The sequence below is a fragment of the Alligator sinensis genome, unplaced genomic scaffold (assembly GCF_000455745.1).
Source record: "Alligator sinensis unplaced genomic scaffold, ASM45574v1 scaffold400_1, whole genome shotgun sequence".
Taxonomy (NCBI): Eukaryota; Metazoa; Chordata; order Crocodylia; family Alligatoridae; genus Alligator; species Alligator sinensis.
The window spans coordinates 738,989-749,324 of record NW_005841897.1 but is presented as its reverse complement, the minus strand read 5'-3'; the positions used below and the strand labels follow the sequence as shown (position 1 = coordinate 749,324).

The window sequence follows — 10,336 nt, the reverse complement described above, 5'->3', positions numbered from 1 at the left end:
CTCCGGTGCCCACCGCGGGGCCGCTCCACGGGTGGGGCCGGGCGCTGCTGCCCCGGGGCCGGGGGGGGGCCTTTGTGCCGCGCGTCCTGGTGGAGCTCCGCTCCTCGCCTCGCGGGACCGGGAGGTGGCACCTGAGCAGAGGCCTGGGGGGTGGGCTGGGCCGGGGCGTGCACAGGCAGGGCGACGGGGTCTCTGGCTCCGCACTTCGGGGGCCCCTTGGGGTAGCCCCGTTAGCTGTGCAAACACGAGTCAACCGTGCCCAGACTTCAAACCGGCATCCCAGTGGGTGACCCACGCTTTGCCCTGCTGCGGGCTCTCCGAGGCCTCTCCTCCTGCGGTCCAAACAAGAGTGAAACTCCTTTTCTGGGGACTGCTTTGGGTGTGAAAGGGTTGAGAGGCACTGAGGTGTCGTTCCTCCTGCTCTCCGCCCCGCGCGTTTCCACTTTTTCTGATGTAAGGCATTACGTTTATAATGGTGTATAGATGCTTATGTGTTTGTGTGTTGAATGTGATTCGTGTGATAAACGCGGAGACCTTGAATAAGAAGCCACAATGTTATAAAAACAACTCCCTCCCCCCCCCCTTCCAAATCTTGACCTGGTGTGATCTTTCTGCGTTCATTGCAACAGAAGAATTGCTCTAGTGTTTTTCCCATAGTCAAAAATGGAGTGAAAACCAAGAGCTGGCATTTTCCAAAGGCCGCCTGGAGCCTGACAAAGGGTGCCTTGAGTCTAAAAAGGTTAAGGACCGCTGATTTGGAGCCAGGGAATACTGTTTGGAAAATCAGGGTTAGGAAACACTTCTTCTTTCTTTTATGAATAAATTGCTACCCATATTCGCTCGCTCCTAAGTTAACTTCTTGGCATCCAAAACTTTGCCCAAAACAAATGGTCTTTGGGTTATTTTTTTATCATCTCTTAAGAAGGTGACATCATCTTGCATTAAAGCCTTTCACAATAGTAGCAGATTCCGAAATAGAACTTTTGTATTAGATTTTAAAAAGTCATTCCCGTAGGAAAGAAAGTGGCAGCTAGAAAGTAGCGGTCTTGGTAAAGCCAAAGCAGTTGTGTTCCCTGATAAGGTGATCGTGTTCCTAACAAGGCCTGGCCAAAGAATATTGAATATTGGGAAACACCCCAGAGGCTGAAAGTCTGGTGCTGATTGTTTCTCGACTTGTTCTTGAGCCAGCCACATTTGGCCCAGTGGAAGTACAAAATGAAGGATGAGAATTGCGGAATTGTTGATAGGTTGGGGTATAATTTCTGACTCTGGCTGTCCCTGTTTTTACTTGTTTTCAAGTTGAATTTGCACCATGCTATACATACTGTACCCACTTACATAGGCAACTCGGACCAGTGCATGGGCTCGCTACATTGACTTCTTTCAATCTGCCTTCCTTTGTTTGCAGCCTCTCTTATTTTTGTCTTCCAGATGACAAAACCTATGCTGTTCATTGGAACGTGGGATGCACTCCTCACTGCCACTGAACCTTTCTTTCTTCTGTTACTCCCACCCTCCAAAGCTGTCTGTTCTTCTCTTTCTGCCCTTGCCTCTCTTTTTCCAGGACAGCAAGAGTGCAGAGTTAAATCAAGAGAGCCCTCATTTACTGATGGAAGCCATATCAAAATAGTCTTCATCCCCTGTGTATTTGTGAAATCTCAGGAAAAGGGGTCATAGGAATTGTGATTTATGTTGGACAGCAGGAGCTGGTGCATTACAAATACTTGCATTCTCTCTCAAATTTAAACTCTGTGCTATTAAATGAAAAGTTACCCGGGTTGTGCACTTGGTGCTTTCTTCTTTTCCCCCTTCCGTTGTTTTTTTTTTTTTTTTAAACAAGTGAGCACCATGCATTAAACTGAATGTGAGAGTTAAGAACCATACCAGTTTCTTCTGAGATACCTTAGTTGCTTCTCTAGTCAATCCTTCATTCTTGTAACCTGTATTCTTATTTTGGGTGTGTGTATCTCACCTTATCTGTCTGCCTGGAGAGTTAAAGTATACTCTGTAAAATGGCCTCTTTAATTGCTGTACCAGTCTTAATCTGAAATAAGTACTTGCAACTTCACTTAGAGTGGGCAGTGTGGCAAAGGACTAGCACAAGCCAATTCCTACGCAAGACAGACTTTCTCACTGTACTGAGTTTATTTTTTCTTTTGAATTATTTTCACGATTCAGTTTGTTTGTCAAAGGTGTTTGTCAGTTCCACTTCCTTAATTAGGTTGTTTACCTGTGCTGCTATGTGTTTTTTGTTGTGCAAGTTATTACCAACAATACACTGCACTGATAAGAGTAGTACATAGCTAAAGCTTTCTGAGCAGTTTAAATTGTGTGATACATGTTCCTGATTTTGTTTTCCTTTCCTTAGCTGACATCAGCTATATAATAATCTAAATAGAAATATGTATGTGTATATGTAGCCTGGATACCTGAACTTCAGTGACATTTTGCCAACAATTAAGAATGTTACATAGCAAAAGCTTGTTCTCCTAGGCAAGTATTGCTAATTAGTGTGGTTACCTAAAAACCTAATTCTTTTAAGTACTGAAGATCAAAATAAAGGTGGTGTCTTTGGGCTTGTTAGATTTAAATAAATCTCTACAAAGACTGTCTTTTCATCTTGTACCTTGTGAAAAAGGTTGTTTGCTTGGTAGGAAACTTGCTAGTTCAGGGTATCAGCAGAATGGTTCTTGGAAACATTGCACTATCTTTCTTTCTAAGAACCTTGTGTTTTTACATTTGTAACAGAGTTTTCCCCTATACTACACAAGCACCTTGAGCAGTGATGTACCTCCAGGAAATATTTACTCATAGGTTTTGTATCTTTTGTTTAAAAAATTGAAGACATTTATTGAAGATTGCTAGTGTATCATTAGGGTTGCATAGTTAGATTTTGAATTCCTAAAGTAATTTTAAGCTTTTGACAGAACTAGCCTTTTGCTGTATAGTACATTTTGACTATATGGTGGCATATATTTAAAACATAATATTTTAAGGTGTGTATTTAAGAAAAGTAAGAATAAAGTCCAGTACATTTATAACATTGCCAAGTAAATGTTGCAGTTATCTTTAACAGGAATGGAAGCATTATATCTTAATATTGCTATTTGAAATGTATACCACAAAATATAGGCTATGCTAGCAATGTGGCTGAGTTAACGTGAAGGTTTGCATTTTCCAGCCTGAGGTCAAAATTAAGTGTTTCATAATAACTGTGCAACTGTAACAGCATTACCATCGGCTCTTTCTTTTACCATTAAGAGCTCTATCGTTCGGCAAAGAAGCCAAGGATTGAAAGGGCTTGGAGACCCTCCCAAATGCTAGAATGTAGTCTTTATAGTCCGGAGTTCATTGAAGTATGTTTGGTGGGAATGGTTGCATAGCTACTGCCTGTGCTTTCTCTGCATGTCAGTGCAGAGCAGAACATGGCAACAGCAAATATTAATCTGGCCTTTGGCACCAAAGGTAACACTTGAAACATCTTTCTTTAGGCATAATGAAAGCTGCCTAAGGCATTTGCAGTGAAGAAAGTTTCTATCTCTAATAAATATTAAAATCTTACCCCTCCGCTTCTCTCTCCCACTAACTTCAGTATGTTTGACAGGTAGTTTAGTTAACTTGATGAGGGGAACTAAAGTGGATTCTCATTGGGCCCCTGGCACCTTTCATCAACTTTGATGTCTCTTGATTATTCCTTGCAGAAGAAGAAAAGACTGCACCAGTGTAAAGATTTGCCATAGTTTCTCCTTCCCTGATCAACAGATACTGTAAATATCTGTTCCCATTCTTCCAGGCTGCTGATTGAGGAAATATCAGTGCTACTATCTGCCTCTAGTTTTGTGAGGCTTTGTGGAAAGGAAATGGAAGATTGATTGCAAGTGAGACACAGCACACAAGCATGTTTTATTGCTTCACTGCAATTATATTCCACTGTTTGCTAAATGAGAAAATAATATTGCCATCTGGTCTGTTTGCATGCCCAGTGGTTCCATGGCTGTATCTCCCATGGTGGGTCTGGCTGGTCAAATCCCAAGGGCAGCTTGTTTCCATGTCTGCCTTGCTGCTTCTTGGAGGGGAGGATCTTCTTAATTTCATGCACTTCGAGGTGGTTTCTGTTCTGTAACCAAAGGAACTGAATTTAAAAGGTGTGGGTTAACTGATATTTATCAGATCTCTTGGCTTACAAATATTGGAGCTGCATTGTTGTGGGAACTGGGCCTCAATGGGTTTTGAATCTAATGGATATGGTCATAGACATTATGCCGGTTCCTTGGCTCCTCTGCCATCAGATGAACCTGGAGAGTGTTAAACCGGGCCTGTTAGTTGGTGTCTCTGATTCCAGGGTTCCTCTAGTTAGAAGAAGGCAACTATTCATGAAAAGAGAAACGTATCTCGATGGCGTGTCATATTTGGGGTTGTTGACTCTAGGTCCCTCCCCCCCCCCCCCCCCCCCCCCCCCCAAAAACCAGGCAAACCCCCCCCCCCCCCCCCCCCCCCCTTGGGCTGGCTACACCTACAGAGAACCTCCCATTTTATACACTCCTGGCTTAAATCTATGCTCCAAATTGTATTGCAAGTGCATGACTAGCATGCGCATACATTTTTGTTTTGCACATGTTGTTTCTGGATAGGTTATTTATTTATTTATTTATTTATTTTTTCAAATACATTTCTATTCCAGCAAGGGGCCTAAGCGAAGAAGCACTTAGGCTAGCAAAGAATAAATGCTTTTGCTGGTTCAGCTCATTCAGGGAACCAGTGTAAACCATGCTGCCAGTAACACCCTTTTTTTACCATGACAATCTTCAGCTCTGCTGGGAGGGTTTGCAGCACTGCTCTATGGGCAGATCTGCTGGAAACCGGGGTCTTTTGGTTGGGAGATAAGAGGCTGCACTATAGACCCCCTCAGCCTGCCTGTCCTGCCCCCTTTGCAAAGCGAGAGTGGGTTTGAAAAACAAGAGCCCGTGCCTCTCTCTTTTGACTCAGTAGGTGGCTCTGCTGCCATGCCAGGGAGGGCAGAGCAAGCCGGGGAGCAACTTAACAGGCAGAGGCGAAAGAAGCAGGTGGCTGGTGGAGGGACTGGGGGATTGAGAGCAGGTCTTGGGGGTGGGGGGGTTGTTTTGGCCGAAGGGAGAGAAGCTGCTGCCCTGCATCACAGTGAAGATTGCAGCTGGGCAGGGGGTGATCCCAGGGCCCAGAGCAGAAAGAGGAAGCTGGGGCCGGGCCAGGAGGAGGGAGGCACTGGGCGCGGCCCCCACCGCACCCCCTAATGGGCTGTCTCCTCCCTTCCCTTCCCTAGGGCTGATCGTCCCTCGCTGTCCCCCGTATGTGAGAGCAGGAGTCGGAGCCGGAGCAGCTGCCGCCGCCGGGCCAAGCCGGGAGCCCCCAGAGGAGGAACGGAGCTTCCTTCCCTGCGAGCGCCGAGCTGCCCAGCATGGAAGCCATCGCCAAGTACGACTTCAAAGCCACAGCGGATGACGAGCTCAGCTTCAAACGCGGGGATATCCTCAAGGTAAGTGCTGGGCTGCCGGGATCTCCCTGCTGCTCTCTCTCTCTCTCTCTCCTATTGCAGGAGGCCCGGCTCTGGCTCCTTGCTGGCTCAGAGCATCTTCTCGGTGTTAGGACATCGCTGGGAGCAGGCATGAAGATGTGAAGGGGGGGTTTATGAATGGGATTCCTTTATTCGAGAGAAACCATTTAAGTCATCAAGACCAATTTAACATGCATTTCCTCCTCCTCCTCCTGCCAAAGCATCTTGCATCAAAGAACAGCGATTAGATTATTCCTTGGGAGATAGTCTTCTTGCATTAGGCTTTCAGATACAGTATTGCTGCTGAGTTCTGTCTTCAGGCTTCATGACTGTAAGCCTGTAACGCTGAATATTTAATGGACCTGTGGAGAGGGCTGCGATTGCTTGGGGTGCATTAGAGGAATGTTGGCCTGGAGAGATCTCGATATATCAAGGGCTTTTGTGTCAGCAGCATAAAGGAATGTGTTTATTGAAAAACATTTGTATGCCTAAAAGTGTGGGGGGGGGAAAAAATCCAGAAAGAGGTGATCATGTATCAAACAAAGCTAGATATTTATTTTGTAATGGGTTTAGAGTCTGTGTTTTTAATTTTTCAGTGAACATAATAAAATAGGCTTTTGAAGTATACTTTTTCTGAATAATTAAAAAGAGCTAGGTCATGTCACGTGCATCTCTCTCTCATATCTATATCAATATATAGATATATCAATATCTATCTAGCTATTTATAGATGCACACAATGTTTTTCTGTTGTCAAATATTTTATGTTTGCTACCTCTATTAAACAGTAACATGTATCCTATTTCTGACAGTGTGAAGAAGTTGAGTTGAAGCAGTTAAATCCGTCTTTTTTTGACACCCCAATTTTTTTACTCTCCAGAATTACCTTGATACAGAAAATTTTGAACTAAAACATACTCTCACTAAGCTCCCTGCCCCACAAAGACTTAAGCCTCTAAGTAATTGTGTGCCTGGGAATCATCTTCATGATGCTGAGTAGCACTGCCTGTATGAATAAAATCATATATGTGCTTAAATTTTTGCATGATGGGGGCATATTATGGAAATGCATTCAAGAAGTGGTGAAGGGTAGTGTCACATACAGACAAACTTTGGGGGATTCTTAAGTAACTGGTATTTACATAACGACCATCTCATCACGGTGGCTGAATAACTTGAATGCTTTTCTATTTTCATCATAAGCCCTGATATTTTTGCTGTTACTAGTTAGTGGTATGAGCTGAAATTTAGTATATGGTATTTCCAGTCTCTTGCCTATTTCCAGTGGGGAGGATGAGAGGAAGGGATGACTGATTTTAATTCAAAGTATGATTTCTACTAACACATCCCATTTTGACTTTGTTGCCTTGCAGTCAGGTAAATGGATGACTTGGACATTTTAACATAAGTAAATCTGTTCCTTTCCTCTTGCAACATGTCTCTTCCTCGCAGTTGGGATTAAAATATACACTAAAAATGACATGCCTTAATGATATTTACACAAGCTACTGGAATAGTTTCACCTGATATTTTTACACCTAAGTTTAAGACCGTGTCAACTTTAACTTTCTTAGATGCAAGTGTAAATTATCCGATTTTTACATGCATACGGTGTCCATAATTTTGACCTTTTACTAACCTGAGTTTTTTAGTTTGTACAGGTAACTTACCTCAGCTTCGTGAGTTGTATTTGAACTAGAATACCTCAATGGTCCTCTTGCAGAAAGTACTGAACAGGAAGGACTACTGGTCTCTGTACATTTACAGTACTTAAATATCTTTAGTTTGAAATGTACATTTGGTTATTTTAGCCTGGCTCAATCTAGGTGTTTTTGTAAGTGGCTTGAAGGATGGCTGGTGTAGAGAGTTGAAATTTATTTGGAAAAGTGTTTATCCTTGTAAGAAAGCACCACTGGGAAGAGATTGAACAGGAGTTTTTAGGGTTGGGTTTTATTTTGCTTAGGGTTATGCGGGCGCTAAAAACCCTAGCATCTGTATTGCAACTACCAGCAATGATACAGCTTCACTGAGGAAAAGTGCTGGTGTAGACAAGGCTCAAGGACTTGTATATCTTTGCACAATGACACAATGGTGTCTTACATGTGTTGCTACTATGTGTTGTGCTTTTGGTGGAGTTTGGCTACTGTATCTTCTAGTATAGGAAAGGCTTTAGTTGACAATCCTTGCAGTTTTCAGTCTGTAGGATGAAGCTATGTGACCAGGAACAGTGTGGCCTTGATCATTCAGGTGTAGAAGAAATTGTGAACTTTTGAGCAAAGAAATCTTGCTGTATCTTTGTCCTAAGAAATGTATTTTTTCACAGTTTAATTTTTATTACATAAAGAGAAACGAACAATACTTTTTTTACTATTTCCTTTTATCTGAGGTTTTGAAATTAAGAGTTGAATTGATTAACAGTGGTGGGGGACTATATTTATTTCACAGATGAGAAAATTGGAGTGCAGAGACATTGATTATGTTTATACTGCTACTTGGGGCTACGTAAAGGAAGTCCACAAAGCCCCTACCAGCTGACTCTACACTGAATCACTAATTTTGACCCCTAGTGACCGTCTAGTTTGGCCTCAGAAGCTTTTCTGGACTTTGGGGTCTGAATTGAAGTGCCTGCCACCTGGTTTGAAGCTCCTTGCAGCATATCTGAGATTAGCCTGGGTGCTATAGGCCACAAGCACGAGAAGTCCAACAGCCGTCCCACAATTTCCTGTTCCTGGCTGCTGGCCCTTCTGCACCCCACTTCCTGTCCCTCCTTCCTGCAAATGGAGACAAGCACAAAGAGAGGCTGATTCCTAAAAAGGCTGTATTCAAGGAACAGGAAATGCAATGTGGACTGCTCTGACACAGGTCACAATATAAGATAGCAACAGGTAGGGGTTGCTCATGCGACTTAAACTGGCTGTTGGTGACCCTTAGGGATGACCCTAAATATCTACTGCAGCTTGCTTAAAGTCACAGCTAAAACTAATGGCAAATGAAGGGGCAGGACATAGGAGTCATGTCTCCTACTCCACAGTTTTGACAGTAAAAACTTCCAAGAGCCACAAAGAAAACAATTCTTAGTTACCAGGAGCTGTGACAGATGATATAGTTCATTTTATTCAGAACAGGAAGCATTTGTGGCACATCTGGAGTGAGCTAGATTTTGAAAATGGTGAACACATTTGGGTTGTGGAAGTTAAGTTATGATGAGCACAGTCACTCTACTTGGTTAGCACTTCCCTCTTGCTTAAGAAATCTCTTGGAATCCCACCTGCTTGTGATGGGTCTCACAGGGATCTCTCCTATAAACCAAATCAATACTAGGTGCATATAAATGGGCAAACTGCTAAGTGGAATGAACCAGAATACTTGATACAAACATGCACTCCCAGGATCAGGTATTCTTTGGATGTCTGTGCTGAACAACATTGGGTATTATCTATTCTTAACAACCCTGTTTTACTGCACTTTCCATGTCTAGCTATATTTAATCCCTGTCTTTAAGCAATGGTGGGCATATAACTTTTTGTTATGGCATGCATGAGTTCAGGTTTTTTTTGTTTGCTTGTTTTAATGTACAGAGAGCTCTTAGAAATCTTTGTACCATCTTAAGGCACAGAACTACCTTTAAAACATTTAATTACCACAACTTATCTTCTCTGTGGGGAGCACAGGGATAGATGCATGCTGTCTGACTCCATCTGATTTCAGCAGATAACTTGCCTATGATGTCATGGTGCCATTACTGCGGCATACCCACATATTCCAATCCTGACTGAATAGCATTTGAAATGTAGCCATTAAGCTGCTTGTTAGTAATCTTGTGGCTGTACTCCAAAAGTGAGTGAAGATAGCTGACCCTTGACTCACAACTCTGCAGAACAGCTGAGTGAAGAGGAAGAGTGCTTGGCCTTTTTTGTGAGCACTGAAATAAAAGCTGCTTCTACGATTGTGCAACCCTGGCAGAACACTGGATTCTCAAGTCTTTTGTCTAGTAGTTCTGCAACAGTGTATAGCATGACTGTGCAAAAGATGAAAGTAGTTATCTCCTCTTATATCTGAATCAACTCAGTCTCTTTTTGCAGTATCCTTCCTCAGAGGGAAAGGATGCTGTTTTCACTCTGCATCCATTCATTGTTGATTGCTATCTATTTCTGCATGATATTGCTTGTGACTGTGTGTAAGACCACCTTTCTGTTTGTATGCTTGATCTTGCATATGTTGGGAGGGAAAAAGTGTTAGTAAAGAGTGCCTTTAGAAGAAGAAGAGAACTAGATGATTTGCATCCTCCAAAAAGAGCCTGCATTCAGATGAAGGTGCCACCGACCTCCAAAAGCATTAATCTGGCTCTTTCACACTTAGAGTGTTAGGTACTTGTCATGATGCATTCAGATTTTGGTTCCCCCCCTCCCCTCACTGTCTGGTGGTGTTGGAATGACTTGCTTTCAATCTGTGCTTGTGCTCATTATGGGTCTAGATCTTATGTTCCTGAGAAACTAATGTATTTCTGGCAGCTCCTGGTTTTGTTGGTCTGTGTGCCAGCTGGCAAGTGTCCAGACATGAAGTGTGCTGATACTTGCTTTTGGTTTACTGGGAGGGAGGGAAGAAGGAAAATCATGTAAAGGGTCCATTGGCCAAACTTAGGTTTTACCTTTCTTTTCCCTACCTTCTCTACCTATTTGGAATGTACAGATACTTCAGAGCTCACTGTTCTGTACAAATGGGGAACCAATTCTTCAATATATGGAAAAGGCATGTGGAATAAATCTCTGCAAAATAATGCAAAAGAATGGTTCATATTGATCCATT

General features: G+C 42.8%; 1 protein-coding gene across 2 annotated transcripts in view; it reads left to right on the top strand.

Moving 5' to 3' along the window:
- The window catches only part of GRB2 (growth factor receptor bound protein 2), a 69,937-nt gene that overhangs the window by 204 nt on the left and 59,397 nt on the right, over positions 1–10,336 (top strand). For both annotated transcript variants that reach the window (XM_006018264.3, XM_025197440.1), the window contains exon 2: positions 5,300–5,512. In XM_006018264.3, the coding sequence (XP_006018326.1) occupies positions 5,435–5,512 (78 nt within the window). In that variant the 5' untranslated portion in view covers positions 5,300–5,434. The remainder of the gene's footprint in view (positions 1–5,299; positions 5,513–10,336) is intronic.